General features: G+C 43.6%; 2 protein-coding genes and 1 non-coding gene across 4 annotated transcripts; 1 reads left to right on the top strand and 2 right to left on the bottom strand.

The window, feature by feature from the left end:
- Positions 1-114: 114 nt before the first annotated feature.
- trnap-ugg (transfer RNA proline (anticodon UGG)) lies at positions 115-186 on the bottom strand. Its single transcript has one exon. It is a non-coding gene; the product is annotated as a tRNA-Pro (tRNA).
- Positions 187-1,274: 1,088 nt separating this feature from the next.
- Positions 1,275-9,329, top strand: septin2 (septin 2). Of its 2 annotated transcripts, none has more exons than XM_076144965.1 (13): positions 1,275-1,428; positions 2,424-2,465; positions 3,386-3,497; positions 4,449-4,535; positions 4,701-4,824; positions 4,966-5,100; positions 5,226-5,343; positions 5,581-5,682; positions 5,795-5,940; positions 6,286-6,369; positions 7,377-7,437; positions 7,988-8,081; positions 8,175-9,329. In XM_076144965.1, exons 2-12 carry the CDS (start codon positions 2,442-2,444, stop codon positions 8,069-8,071), a joined length of 1,077 nt encoding a protein of 358 aa, XP_076001080.1. In that variant the 5' UTR covers positions 1,275-1,428; positions 2,424-2,441; the 3' UTR covers positions 8,072-8,081; positions 8,175-9,329. The 2 variants fall into 2 exon arrangements, with proteins under 2 accessions (XP_076001080.1, XP_076001081.1); XM_076144966.1 differs by having other exon boundaries at positions 1,335-1,449.
- Positions 9,330-9,980: 651 nt separating this feature from the next.
- On the bottom strand, positions 9,981-14,568 carry stk25b (serine/threonine kinase 25b). Its single transcript, XM_076144964.1, has 11 exons — positions 14,188-14,568; positions 13,294-13,524; positions 13,113-13,169; positions 12,877-12,985; positions 12,041-12,198; positions 11,549-11,734; positions 11,136-11,281; positions 10,876-10,981; positions 10,717-10,788; positions 10,393-10,529; positions 9,981-10,305 (listed from the first exon to the last, which is right to left on the bottom strand). The coding sequence occupies exons 1-11, from the start codon at positions 14,215-14,217 to the stop codon at positions 10,266-10,268; spliced, it is 1,272 nt and encodes a 423-aa protein (XP_076001079.1). The 5' UTR covers positions 14,218-14,568; the 3' UTR covers positions 9,981-10,265.
- Positions 14,569-14,576: the final 8 nt, after the last annotated feature.

The following is a 14,576-nucleotide window of genomic DNA, read 5'->3' on the forward strand; positions in this document are numbered from 1 at the left end:
AATAGAACAGAACCTTATTTTTTCAATCATTACTATATTAATCCTTATCCATATTAATCCTAAAATTCTATTCTTAATTATTCTTTATTATTTATTGTATCGGAGGAAAAAGGTGGGCTCGTCCGGGATTTGAACCCGGGACCTCTCGCACCCAAAGCGAGAATCATACCCCTAGACCAACGAGCCAGCTGATTTTACTGGTAAGCGAATTAGACTATAAAGTAACTAAACTTTATTCAGTGCACTGCAGTGAAATATAACTGCTAACACTCACATACAAACAAATAATAAGAACGTTGTGCTACCTTCTGCTAGTAGCCTTGTTTTGGATTTCGAGGTGTTATTCACAGGTTTAGCCAGCAGAGCGCCTGGGTTTGGATACTTGCTCATCACACGTCTGTCTGGATAAATGTGTCCTGATACCAGAAAGGTGCATAACATTATTTACGAAAAAAAGAAGATGGGGGATTTTATTGTATTCAAAATGTGCATAACAATTGAAAAATACTGTAAAGGAAACCTAGGACTCTCTATCATTTCCTCCATTCTTTTGTTTGATATGAGCATCAACTGAAGCTCTTGACCTGAATCTGCATGATGTGCTGCTCTGCCACATGGCTGATCGGATTTTCAACCCGGCACCAGTTTTGTGCGCGCGGGCGTCGGGAAAGTCACGGACAACAAGTTTTTGCTTTTAGATTATTTCCGGCCACCGGGACTACCGTCCGAAACCACCAGGGGGTCTGGCGCCCCCTGTAACCCCCCCCGAAACCTCTGCTTACAGAGGGGTTACAGGGGGTATGATATTTGGAACGTCACGGACAACACGAAGAACTTAAAATCTATAATGAAGGGCGCGAAAGAAAAAGTTTGAGAACCACTGCGTTACATGCACATATGGTTCCCTTTCTCCTCTGCACTAAATAGAGCTGTAGGTAGATGTGTGTTTCTCAAATTGTATGTGAATATTAGATAGTTTGCACCTTCGAGTCTTTAATATTGTATGACGCAATCAGAGAAATACCAGGAAAAGCTTTTCACTATTGTTTTACTTGTACTGAATTGTACGTGACAAATAGAACGCTTAAACAGGTGAACTTTGACTTTATAAAAGGAAAACCCTCATGCAATGCCATGGTTTAGGGGTTTGGAGAACTTTCTGAAATGAAGCAATGGCATTTCCAATATTATCAGAGATTGATTAATTATACATTTTTTTCAAGAATTACCGAAGCACTTTATGAAGCATCTCTTCAATGGTGAAGCAGCTGCTCCTCCATATGTGCCTGCTTCCCCACTGACGGCCCATACGTGTCGCCCTGCCTTCACTCTCCCGGTGCATTGTGGTCTGTGTGCGCCGGAATCTGAAGAATTTGAGGTGTCCTCCAAGTTTAGCCGCTATCTGCGCCTCCGAATCTCCCCTGTCAGGTAACACGGCGGTTTTTTAAAGTAAATAAATCTTCTTTAATGTCGCGTTGTTGTGGCTGTTACATAGTTATCGGCGTCGCTGCTAAACCGACCAAGTTGCCGGTAACATCCTGCAGGAGAAGCAGCTCGGCTAGTTAACGCTGAACGCTAAGCTAAACCTGCCTCATCAAACTGTTAGTAAAAGCAGCGATCCTTGTTAGCTAGCTAACGTTAAATGGCGATGATGGCTTTTAGTTGATTTTCCACAGCATTCCAGTCAGACAGTTTCATGAAACAGAGGCGTTTGTTGCAGGAGCATCAGCGCGATTCACGCCCATCTCTGTAGCGCCGTACTAGCTTATTAACGGTTGTATAATAGCCCATTTACTTATTCATTTCCATTGAAAATTGCTAATGTTGCTTAGCTATCTGATACATCGTGAGGAATTTGGGTTCTTATGTCAAGCTGGCTAATTCTTGCTTCCAAACAACTACTATCTTCTTTAATTAGCCGTCCAAAGTAAACGTTTTTCAATTCTCATGTCAGCTAGTTATAATATTAAAGCTACAATTGTCGGTTTATATATGAATTCACAGTGTTAGTGGTCTATTTGGCGCAACTGTGTTAATTTCAATCCCGTTTTTCTCCTCTGTATTATAAATCACACTAACCCAGAACACAGTAACACACAGTACAATCAATAATGGAACCATATGATCCCTTTAGGATGTGTTAAATACGAAGCCCTGGTTGTTTGCTGGGTGTAGCTGTAGCTCAAAGAAGCAGGAAAAGAGGCCTGACAGTGGTTGTGGTAAAACAGAAGTCGAGCACTCAAACCATTGAGAGCACAAACCAGACTTCCTGTCTCTGTTTCTCACACAGGCCTGTATTCAAACTATGTGACTTACCTCCATTTTAGAAAAAGCAAAGCCAAAGCTGTGGACAAATTAGGTTGCAGTTGCTTTTCACAGATTAGTGTATTTGTCAGTGTGTAATAAACTGTTTCTACTTTCAGGTTTAAAAAGCAGGAAACATGTCTCAGGCAGACAAAGCAAAGGTGAGTCTCAGAGCTTAACAGCCCCTGGTTTTGAATAAGATAAAAGAGAGAAATGTGGTGAAATATCTCTCAACTAAGTAGCGGAAGACTGATACATCTTTACTCGATGACAGGCTATAATCAAGTAATCAAAATAGTCTTTTGGCAGATGCTGGGTGCTTCTCACATCCTCGTGACTCACTCCTGTCTCTTTAAGCATTTATAAACGCCTAAAGGCAAAGAAAGACATTCCTTCAAAGCCTTATCAGTCATGGCTGCGACTGAGAGGACAGAGGGAGGTTAGGAAGGATGAAGGTTAGAAATCTCAGTGTGGTCAAAAACTACTCAGGACCAAGTACTGTATATTTGCTTTGAATGTGTCACCGCCCTGAGTTGTGGACAAAATCAGTGTGAGCTTGTCTTCTCCTCCAGTGTATTTAAGGGTCATAAACAGTGGAATGCTGGATGGAAGGTCCTCAGCAAATAGACAGTGCCGAAGTGTTGATGTCAGTGTTGCCTCTTCTAAATGAACCAGCTGTTAGTGAGCAGATGTCCACCCAGCATTGATAAGCAGCTGTCCTCTTGCTGCTACGGTCACTTTGTGTTCATGTATTTACTTATTGTTTGTCTCTGCTGTGATTTAAGAGAGCATATGCATGGATGGAGTTAATAAGATGAGTGTGAGGACAGATTTTCAGTGTTTACTCCTGATTTAATCCATTTAGGATCACATCATATAGGTCTGTAAACATACTTTGATTGATTTGAATAGCTGTTTGTGTATACTCATGAATGTAATGGCTTAATGGAAGCATATTCAAAGCTTCAGCGTCCATGTTGACCTCTGTAGTGATAATCTAAATCATCTGGAATGTACAAACATGCCCAGATTTGGCTGGATCTTGTGAGAAACTGACTCACTTGTCTCTGTCACACATTAGGGCCAGTTCACCAACCCGGAGACTCCAGGTTACGTCGGATTCGCCAACCTGCCGAATCAGGTTCATCGCAAGTCGGTGAAGAAGGGCTTCGAGTTCACTCTCATGGTAGTAGGTGAGTGAGTGTGTGTGTGTGTGTCTGTGTGTGTCGTCACTGTGTTTTTCAGACATTTTCTCATAGGGGATACGTTTTATTTTTAGCTCGGACATGACGACGTGTGTGATAACAAGCTTTAACAGTGCAAGTGTTGAAGGAATATACGGCGGGACATTATCCAGAGGCCACTTTCCGATGTTCTCACAATATCCAACATTTGTACAACACTTCGATCATCCATTCATTTAGTTACTTAGTTACTTTGTTAAACTCTTGATGGGAGCAGTTATAGTGTGAACCATCCTTTGCTCAGTCTACACACACACACACAGACACACACACACACACACACACACACACACACACACACAGACAGACGGACGGACGCCGCCCAGTCTTGTGATAAAGGGGGGGAGGGTAGTGGGGCTCCAGAGCACTGCTCATCCTTTTGCTTTAAAATAAACTGCAGAGGAATGCAGCCTGTGGGCCTTGAGGGACTGATTCAGACAGAGGACACGGCCTGCTTGTCCCTCCACTGTAGGAATACTTACGCCGTGCTTGTTTAACCTTTCGTGACCCGCATTCTTAAATACATCAGTGTTTCCTGCTCCCACACAACTGGAAAGTTCCTCCGCCCACACTTCAGTTATTAATGAATCCAGCGTCTCTCCTCATTATTCAGTCTGCCTGAGAACAGCTCTACATTGTAGTTGTACAGTTCATATTCATACATAAATCCTGCTCTGCTACTTTCTCCTGTTAAATTCCTCTTTCCTACATGGGCTTCAACATATTCAGACAGTTCCAGCATTCTTCCATGTGACAGTAATGAGAGTAGTAATGTTTCCATGTGCCGCTGGTGTTTGATCTTGACTCTGTCCTTCCATGGTTCCTCATCTTCACCCCTCCTCTCATGTTGTTGATGTTTACTCTGTGATTTTTAATTCTTCTCTCCTCTTTTGTTGAAAGGCGAATCTGGACTTGGCAAATCCACTCTGATCAACAGCCTGTTCCTTACCGACCTTTACCCTGAGAGAGTCATCCCTGGAGCAGCAGGTAAAACTGATGCTGAGTGCTGTGTCCCTTCTTTTCTGGGAAACTACGAAGACCTTTCCGTATCAAAACTATGCCGTTGCTTAACAAGTTGACATTGAATCGTCATGGACATTGTTTGTAGCCTAAAGAGCCTCTGACCTTATTTGTTTTCGGCTCTGTTGACAGAGAAGATCGAGAGGACGGTTCAGATTGAGGCTTCGACAGTGGAGATTGAGGAGCGAGGAGTGAAGCTGCGTCTCACAGTGGTGGACACGCCAGGATACGGCGACGCCATCAATAGCCAGGACTGGTAAGCAATCCTTTTTTAAGGCATCTTGTGGTGACGAGAGACATCTTTAAACAAGTCACATGATCTATAGAACTAGTGAGTCACGTTAAGATGCTATTGCTTCTGGGCTCATGTGCTACCTTCTGTACATTTCCTCCCCAGTTTCAGCACCATCATCAGCTACATTGACGACCAGTTTGAGCGCTACCTCCACGATGAGAGCGGGCTGAATCGCAGACACATCGTCGACAACAGAGTTCACTGCTGCTTCTATTTCATCTCCCCGCTCGGCCACGGGTGAGTCCAAATAGGCACAGTTCACCCAATCAAAACTCAAATCCCTCGTTTTGCAGCGTTGATATCCCGCGTTGTCCGTACTTTGGCTCTCCTCACTCCCTCTCGCTCGCCTGTTTCCTGTCCAGCTTGAAACCCCTGGATGTGCAGTTCATGAAGGCCATCCACAACAAGGTCAACGTGGTCCCTGTCATCGCCAAGGCTGACACACTCACCCTCAGAGAAAGGGAGAGGCTCAAGCGCAGGGTGAGGACCACACACTGGCCCATTGTTCGGCTTCTTATCCATTTCCTGAAATGAACAGCAGCTACTTACTCATTCATCATTCTGTCAAAACACTGCAGGCTTTTAAAGTTCAAATGGAAGACCAAGAAAACTTCAACATTCACATTAAACTCTATAATCGTTATAATAAATTACTACTAATTAAAAAAAGAAGACATAGACTAATGCTTAAAGACAACCTTTGTTTTTATTGCTCAGATTCTGGATGAGATCGATGAACATGGCATCAAGATCTATCACCTTCCCGATGCTGAATCAGACGAGGATGAAGACTTCAAAGAGCAGACCAGGATCCTCAAGGTAGCTGTGCCTCCTCTCTAACCCCTTAACAAAGAAGAAAGTCGTTCATTAAAGGGTTAGAACCTTTGAGTTTGAACCTAAAACTGACATATGAATCATTTCTTTTCTCCAGGCTAGCATCCCGTTTGCAGTGGTAGGATCCAACCAACAGATCGAGGCGAAGGGGAAGAAGGTCAGAGGTCGCCTGTACCCGTGGGGAGTGGTGGAGGTGGAGAACCCAGAGCACAACGACTTCCTCAAGCTGCGGACCATGCTGATGTGAGCCATTAAACTGCTGCTCTAGTGTGTCGTAATGGGAAATCACATTTTTCTGTGCAGATCACATGTCAGTGAGATATCTGCATCTTCCATATCTCCGCCATCTCTGTACACGCTGTACTGTGTGTGTGTGTGTGTGTGTGTGTGTGTGTGTGTGTGTGTGTGTGTGTGTGTGTGTGTGTGTGTGTGTGTGTGTGTGTGTGTGTGTGTGTGTGTGTGTGTGTGTGTGTGTGTGTGTGTGTGTGTGTGTGTGTGTGTGTGTGTGTGTGTGTGTGTGTGTGTGTGTGTGTGATCGTCCATTACACAACCTTGTGTTTATGTTCTTTTTCTCCCTCCTCCCCTCAGCACCCACATGCAGGACCTGCAGGAGGTGACCCAGGACCTGCACTACGAGAACTTCCGCTCGGACCGCCTTAAGCGCGGTGGCAGGTTGTCCTCCCATGGTTACGTTCTGCCTCTGTCGCCTGCGTACGTACCTGTCTGTCTGCATGCTTTTCTGCACCTCCCCCACCCCCAAACAGCAGACCTCTGATGGCAGTAAAACCATTTAGATTATGTACAGGAACGTTAGGGATATACTGAAGTAAAACACACACACACACACACACACAGGAAGGTAACTAGAATATAAATAAGCTGAAGTTGAAGGCATAACAGGAAGGTATTTAACCAGTCATCATTTTCGTCATTCTTCTTTATTTTATAGAGCTAGTTCCACTTTTAGTACAGTAATTCTCACTCGTTCTGCATGGTTATTATAGATTCATTTTACCATTGTAGTGAGTTCAATCTTTACAATGGGCTGTAGTGGGTTCATATGTAACATGGTTAGCCGGTAGCTTAGTAGCATGTGAAGTGAAAGTGTAAAGATCATCATGTAACCTTCATGAAGAACAAAATGATTCCCTGAGAGTTTCCCCTAAAGAACCCCAGGATAAGGCCGTGATGTCACCCGCCCATCTGTCCACTGATGGCTGTGGGGTCTGGATGAGTCCAGGTCCCGTGAGTGGACTAATGGAGGTACCGTCTCTTCCACTGGGGGAGGTATCGCTGTCCCCCCCCGACCCCCCTGACTCGCTGCTTCCCTCTTGGATCTCACTCCTGCAGTCTCGCCTCCTTATAGTTATTTGTTCTAGATGCCCGTCTCCCTCACTTCCTCACTCTGTTCTCTATCGCTCTGCAAAGACAAATTAACCCACTGACTCCTTTTTCACTTTCTACATGTTGCTTTTCTCACAATGGCCTGACGCTACTAAATAGAACCACGTGCTCGCATAAACGTTCACAGTCACAGTTTCCTGCTGAAATGCTTTATTAATCACCATGCAGTGTGCACAAGTGATGTAAGATCTCTGAAACATATTTAAACAATTTTTGAATGAATCCTCGTACATTCAGCAGAGATTTTGGAGTAATTAACTTTGGCTGTGTTACAGAAAGGGACCAGAGCCAGAGGAGATGGACAAGGACATTATCTTACAGGAGAAGGAGGCTGAGGTGAGACTCATCTGTATTTCGTGCTTATTCGGAATAACTTACTTCTCCTTTTCTTTGCTCAGCCTTGCAGAATAGCCAATCTGCCTAAAGCTTTTACACGACATCGACTCTAATCCCAGCACCTACACCCACCATTGTCACAAAATGGCCAGCGGCTCTGGCAAGGAGAGAGATAACTTCCAAGTTGAAATATTTATTCAAACTATAATACAATGGAGACTTGATTAAAGTGAAGTCGTTTGAATGTCAAACAGAAACAAAGGTAACCAAGAGAGAGACGGACTCTGACATCAGCTTCTATGGTAAAGCTTGTCACTTAGTCAAATCAGGTGAAAATCATCTTCGCAGCAAGAAGGTCCTGGGTTTGCATCCCACACTGGCCCTCATGCTTTCTGTGTAGAGTTTGCATCTTCTTATCTTGCTCTCTACTTGATCATATTATTTTGTTTAAGCATTATAAACTGGAGAATCAGGAGTCATATCCCCAAAACAAAAGCGCTTTGTTCCTATTTTAAGTGCTGTTGTTCTTCCCATGTGGTGTCTTGTACAGCTGAGACGAATGCAGGAGATGATTGCCAAGATGCAGGCTCAGATGCAGAAGCAGGACACGGATGGAGAAGGCCATCAGGTGTGAAGAATCTGTGGTAAGAGCGACGAAGAACACTATCTAACACACACATATACACTGTTCCAATGTTTCTACATCAGAATCCTAAAATGCATTTTGTTCCCTGTAGGTGTTTGGAGCCAAGGCTTGAGTTGGACAAGCGAGACAGAAGATGATTGGTCAACTCGTACTGCTTTGCCACTATGTGTATTTCAGTCCTACATGGGATCTGTAGTTTTTCTCTTTTTTTTTATACCTATATATTCAAACAATTTGTTTATATATTTTCACACAGTTCTGTTGTCAAAACTCCCTATTTTTATTTCTTTATATTTGTCTTGTACTTTTTTTGCTAGTCACTCAAATGAAGTAACACGACCCATCTTTAAAAGTGGAGATATATATTTTTAATACAAATCCATTGGGATGTTTTTGTTTCATTTTCCATTTTTTTTGCAATTGAAAAAGCCAAAGTGTCACTGCCTCTCCTCAGTGCTGCTTGTTCACGTGAGTCCATTTTGGCCCCCAGAATCAGGTCCTGTGCTATTTTGGGAAAGTTTCTCTACTGGGAGTGAAAATACTGTGAAAAACTAGCAGCTCTTGGTTTTTTCAAGAGCAAAAATAGCTCAAACATGTTCTATTAGCCGTGTCATTGTTTCAATATTGTTGTTGGGAGGTAATGATTTGAGATTTTCTTCTGGTTATTCATGATTTCGTGTCTGCATGTAAGCTCGTGACTTCAGTAGCGAGGAAATCAGGTGAATTTTCCCCCAGACTGCTGAGTCACCGAGGACCCCCCCCCCCCACGTATCCAGGTTCTCCCCTGAGTTTGATATGAAGTAATACCCTGTGACCTTTGACCTCTTACAGTCTTCCTGTTGGCCCGACAAATGAAGGACAGACAGTTGAGCTGCGCGTGACTGTTTGGGCGTTAGTCAGCCAGGCGATTCAGCATTCAGCATTGAGCGTCTTTACTTATATGAAGTCATCAAAGAGGAAGTATGACCGTATGTGTCCTACAACAGTGTTACCAGGCAACATAAACTTTCCAGATGTTGCATCCGTAGCATTTTTCATGTCCCAGGGAGCTTGAAATTTTGTGCTTTTTACGCCGAGTTCTTTGCGGTTTCCATGACTGCAGAGGTTAAAGGTGACCTGTGATGAGGTCAGTGTAGCCAACTTCTCCCTTTGCCAGCCAAGACGTGAGTTCACAACATTCCTCTTTGTGCCGTTTTATCCAAAACAAAGTACCAAATAAAATTCTTGTTTTATCTTATAAAAGAAAGTTGTCTCCTGAAGCTTTTCTACGTACCTCACCTCCTATCGGCTGAACTGCTGCATCTCTTCAAGCTTCCTCTAACAAAATTGATGTTTCTGATTTCTGATTACAATCTACTGTTGAAGAAGTAGTAATATTTGCACTTTCCTCCAAATATTTTCCCTTCTGAGGTACAACAATTGGTTAGTAAGATACCTGACTAACTAACTAACCCTGAATAACTAACTAATTACAGTATTTAGAGATTCATTACATCATCTTATGCATTATGGAAACAAATGCCAGGTTAATAACATAAGGGCAATAAAGATCATTCGACAAGTACAACTTAAATATACAAATGTCTTTTATATGTAAAATACACAAATACATAAATTACGTACATTATCAATGCATCACTACGAATGAAATGCATATTATGGTATGGTGAGGTTTGACCAGTACATCTACATCTGTCGACATCAGCATGAGGCGGGCAAGAAGGAAAACTGGCAATACTGTATTCTAGTTCACTGCTTCTCAAACTTCATATTCTACTGTGGCTGCACATATGTGGGTTCACCTCTTCAAGTACATAATCATTTCACTCAGGTTTCCTTCTTGATAAACTACTTACACGTAGTCATGTGAGCAACAACAAACAAAGAAAGAAAGTGGGACATTTTCCATAGACTTTATTATAGTTTTTTTCTTCTCAGTCTAACAGGTACACACAACGCCCTAAATGTCGTGGCTGTTGTGTCTTAAATACTCTCTGTTCTTAAAGAAAAACTGTAAAAATATTTAATTATAACTAATTAAAAGATCTTTTGGGGGGGGGGGATAGGACAGGGGACTGAAGGAGCAACTGGAGGGGGGTCCTTATCTGAGGCGTTGGGTGGGTGTAGGAGGCAAAGACAAGGAGGGGAAGAGGGGAGGTTTAAGTTACATCCAGCTGTAGTTTCACCGTGAAGATGGGGTGGTGTTACCATTTAAAGAAAACCTGCAGGAAGGAAACAAAGAGAGAGAGATTATAGTAAAACAACGACGTCCGTGCTGACTCACTTAGAAACCCTATCTGCACGCTCACCTGCACACTCTCTCCATCATGTGTGTGACGAGGCGGTCGGAGATGCCGGGACAGGACTCCTCGGCGAGGTTGAAGGCGTTCTCCAGCTCCTCGATGGCTCCTACGCCTCCTCCGTTCGCTCGCCGCTTCTCCTTCAACTAGTGGTGCAGGTGGATCAGCAACAAAGACGGGAGAATTTTGGACATTATGAAGTGAGAGGTTTTAAATCAAACATTAGTGCTGATAGTAACGGATCAATAACAAGGATTTCCTCCAGTTATATTAAACCTTAATTGTAAACCCGTTCTGAATGTAATCGTAGCACAAAGTAAACAAACTTCCTACCTCTCTGAAGATGGGCGTTACCAGCGCAGACAGACATTGCGACTTGGGTTGCCGCTTCACTGAATCTCCTGACTGACGAACCAAATGAAAAGCACTGAGTGACAACAAAAGGCACAGGTGTGTGTCCGTGTGAGTATGCTTCTTTATGCTATCTCTTACCTCCAAATCTGTGTGTTTGTAGCTCTTCTGTAACTGGTTTATAGTGCTGGGTTTAACTGTGGGGAAGGTCCAGGCTGGGTACGGATCCACATCACCATCTGCATCCCTAAGAGCAATAAGGCAAAGAAGACAATATGAGCTTCATTCAAACGACTCATTGATCCTCCCAGGGACGTTTGGGTTGACGTGGGAGCTGGCAGTTCCCGTGGAGTGTGTGGTACCCGTGTGGAGTGTATTAGCCTGTGTTTTGTGCGACTCACATGTCTGAGTCGTCAGAGCTGGATTCCTCCCCGTGCCCCTCCGACTTCCAGCGGCGGCAGCGGTCGATCAGCTCTATCAGATAAGCCGTCTTCTTGGTGTAGCGTGTGATGAACTTGTGCTTCAGGAGCTCCTTGGCTGTCGGCCTCTGACAGAGGGAAATAAAAGCACAGGGCTCACTTTAGTGCGTATCAACACTGAGCTGAGTAGATCAAATGATTGCTGTCTATGTAGTTTAATGTTTTTGGCATCTACTTGGAATATGGATGCAGGGGAATCAATTTGCACATTTATAATTCATATTAAAGACCCGGCAATCTAAACCGATCCAAAAACATTTGTGAATGCCCGTCAGTCAGAGCAGCAGTGGCAGTCTGGAGTTCTATGAAGACGCCTTACAGACGCCTTTACTTACAAAACGAGGGTCTTTATTTAGACAAGCCTCCACAAACTCTTTGAAGGGTTTGCTGTACGGGCCCTCCAGTGTGGGTGGAGTGTTTTTGGGGATGAGGAAAAGGACCCTCATGGGATGTAGGTCAGAGTTGGGAGGTTCCCCTTTGGCCAGCTCAATAGCAGTGATTCCCAGGGACCAGATATCAGCCTGAAGGAATGAGAGAAAACAGATGTGGGTCGTGTTTTCCCATACATGAACTTACAAACCTTGTGAAGCTACATTTCAAATTACAAAAATGCTTTGAATACCACTGTGATTGTTGCCTTTTTTGTTTGAAATGCAGCCATCAAAGCTTCTCACATCTGCAGTCATTGATGAGAAAAGCTTACTTCTACATGAACTCCATCTGAATTATGTTTTACTAAAAATTAAAGGGCCCACTAAAATGAATAGACCAAATCAAAGCAGTTATAAATACGATGTCTTGATCGATTCCCTGGACTCTGATCTTACCTTGAAGTCGTACGCGGACTGTTTGATGACCTCTGGCGCCATCCAAAAGGGCGTGCCCACAAACGTGTTCCTCTTTATCTGAGTATCTGTCAGCTGACCCGCCACCCCGAAGTCTGCCAGCTTCACGTCGCCCTGCTCCGACAACAGCACATTGGCAGCTGGGAGGAGAAGGAAAAGACGGAAGCAGAATCGGAAGGATTTAAGGATCCGTGTGACGCCGGTATGAAGGATAACATGAAAATACGGCAACACGAAAACATTTCGCTCCCTGTAGAAGACGCATTCCAATGCTAATGAGTAACAAAGTGATGTAACAGCTTCTTTTGGGCCAAGCAATAGTAATTTACCTCAAAATGGCAAAAGGAATTCTACTAATTCCTTAATCCTGGACATTTCCTTTATAGCTGATCAGCAAAATGTGGGACATTGTGCCTGACAGATGGCTGGAGAGATGAATAAGAGCCACTTTGGTGTTTCTTCCTCAGCTCTTGGAGGAATGACTAACAGTGCCTCTGGCAGGAATGTGTGTGTGTGTGTGTGTGTGTGTATGTGTGTGTGTGTGTGTGTGTGTGCTGTCAAAGGCCCAGGCTCAGCTTAATATGCCATACTGCTGCTAATTAGCTTTATTATGTTGAGGATATTTGGCTTTAATCCATGACGGCACAGTCGTCTTGGAAATCATACAAACACAACACTTTGTGACAGAGACACATTAGAAATGCTGGCTGGTGTGTTTGAGTCTGAAAGTATCAACCATCAATAATCAATCAATCATCTGCTTTTAAAGAGCTTCTTGTGCATTACAGCTGTCAGCACATGAGGAGGCTATTTATTACCTTTAATGTCTCTGTGGATCTTCCTTTCAGAGTGCAGATACTCCAGTCCCTTAAGAATTTCCCTCAATACTGTGGCGATGTACGTCTCTTCAAGAGGCCCTGGACGGAGCTGAGACAAAGAAAGGGGCGACGAGGGTGTGGAATTAGAAGAAAGGTGGGAGACGGACAATGAGACAGAAATGCAGGTGCAAATAAGAAAAGTAAAAGATGTCAATGAGGAATACAAGTCTTCTTACCAGGTCTAAAGCAGAACCTCCACCTAAATACTCCATGATAATCCACAGCTTAGTCCCCTGCAAGAAAACAAGAAACAATGAACACTTTATTTGAAATCACCTGTATGGCCCTGTGTGGATAACACAACTATAATAATGTCACGTTTGGGACTGCTTGAGTGTTTGCTTCATGCTTCCTCACCTTCAAGTAGGATCCATAATACTTCGTGACAAAAGGACTGTCACACTGGCTTAACACTGTGATCTCCTGCTGAATGTCTTCAATCTCATCCTCTGCTTCTTCTAGGTCTATAATCTTAATAGCCACCACCTCCTTGGTGCGGTTGTTGATGCCTTTGTAGACCTCGCCGAAGGATCCCTTCCCAATCCGCTCCTGCTTGGTGTAATACTCCTCCGGGTCCAGCCGGATATTCTGGACCGATGACGGAAAGAGAACAGAACTACAATCAGTTTGATCAGTTTCACATATCGATGCTGTTTAAGTGTGTTTAATAATAATAATTCAGTTTAGACATATTATATTCCAATAATCCCATTCACTGACTAAATTGTGATACATCTAATGGATGATTAACCCATCTTATCAGTGCCGGTAAGCATCTATTACAGCACAGTCCATAGATTTACCTTTACTCCAGATAGTTGTTGAGCCAGTGTGTAATACAAGGTGCATAACATTATCATTTCACTGGTTTCCTGTCTTCATAATGTCAGGAAGTGAGCGATGATCTTACTGAGCAGTAACACTCGAAAAAGACAGCAAACTGAAACCGTTGTGGCTGCTGCAAACAATAACAGCAATCCCAACGCCTGTTATAATACTACTGTGTAATGGAATTGGATTTTGAACTTCTGATGGGATGGAAATGTGATGCTGTTGGTAGCCACACACACAGCAAAGAAATGGTAAAAAACACTGCAAAAATACCCCATTATTAGCTTTATTCGAGCTTGATCCCTGACAGTGGAGGTCCAGGCGCCTCCACCCACCTATCCCCGGTGATCATGGGGGGGTTCGCCTCGTCTTGGACACGAATAAGGGATGTGACAGTTTGTGAAAAGAGGATTTATGTACCTGGTTTTGCATGTCTCGAAGGTGTGCCATCCCCTCGGCAGGTTGGACAGGACAGGGACAGCAGCGGCTCTCTCTTTCGGAAGTTGTCAAATTGTATTCTCGGTGTTTTTTCTCTCCTTTCTTCTTCAACTCCTCCAGTTAGCTTTATAGCGAGCTAGGTTGCTAGCCAGCCAGATAAACACCCAATCTGCTGGCTTTAACGGGACTGTCACTCTGACTCGAGAGTCCAACAGCGGACTGACGCCAAACCAGCTATAAACCCAGGGACTCCATGAATGTCGGTGGTGGCGAGGAAGAAGAAAGAAAATTCTCCTTCTTTGTATTATTTTTTTAGTTCATTTCAGCGAACGCATAGCCTGTTGTTCATTTGAAGCTTGAGGAGGACAAAA

Source organism: Genypterus blacodes, unplaced genomic scaffold (genome assembly GCF_046128005.1).
Source record: "Genypterus blacodes isolate CSIRO-AG114 ecotype Tasmania unplaced genomic scaffold, CSIRO-AGI_Gbla_v1 ptg000029l_1, whole genome shotgun sequence".
Lineage (NCBI taxonomy): Eukaryota > Metazoa > Chordata > Actinopteri > Ophidiiformes > Ophidiidae > Genypterus > Genypterus blacodes.

Excerpts from the sequence above, each read along its gene's own strand:
- septin2 (XM_076144965.1), top strand. The coding sequence starts at position 2,442 with ATGTCTCAGGCAGACAAAGCAAAG. Across the intron at positions 2,466-3,385 it reads CTCAGGCAGACAAAGCAAAG|GGCCAGTTCACCAACCCGGA; the intron begins GTGAGTCTCAGA and ends GTCACACATTAG. Across the intron at positions 5,683-5,794 it reads AGCAGACCAGGATCCTCAAG|GCTAGCATCCCGTTTGCAGT; the intron begins GTAGCTGTGCCT and ends TCTTTTCTCCAG.
- stk25b (XM_076144964.1), bottom strand. The coding sequence starts at position 14,217 with ATGGCACACCTTCGAGACATGCAAAACCAG. Across the intron at positions 10,789-10,875 it reads ACAAACACACAGATTTGGAG|TCAGGAGATTCAGTGAAGCG; the intron begins GTAAGAGATAGC and ends TTGGTTCGTCAG. Across the intron at positions 10,530-10,716 it reads TAACGCCCATCTTCAGAGAG|TTGAAGGAGAAGCGGCGAGC; the intron begins GTAGGAAGTTTG and ends CTGCACCACTAG.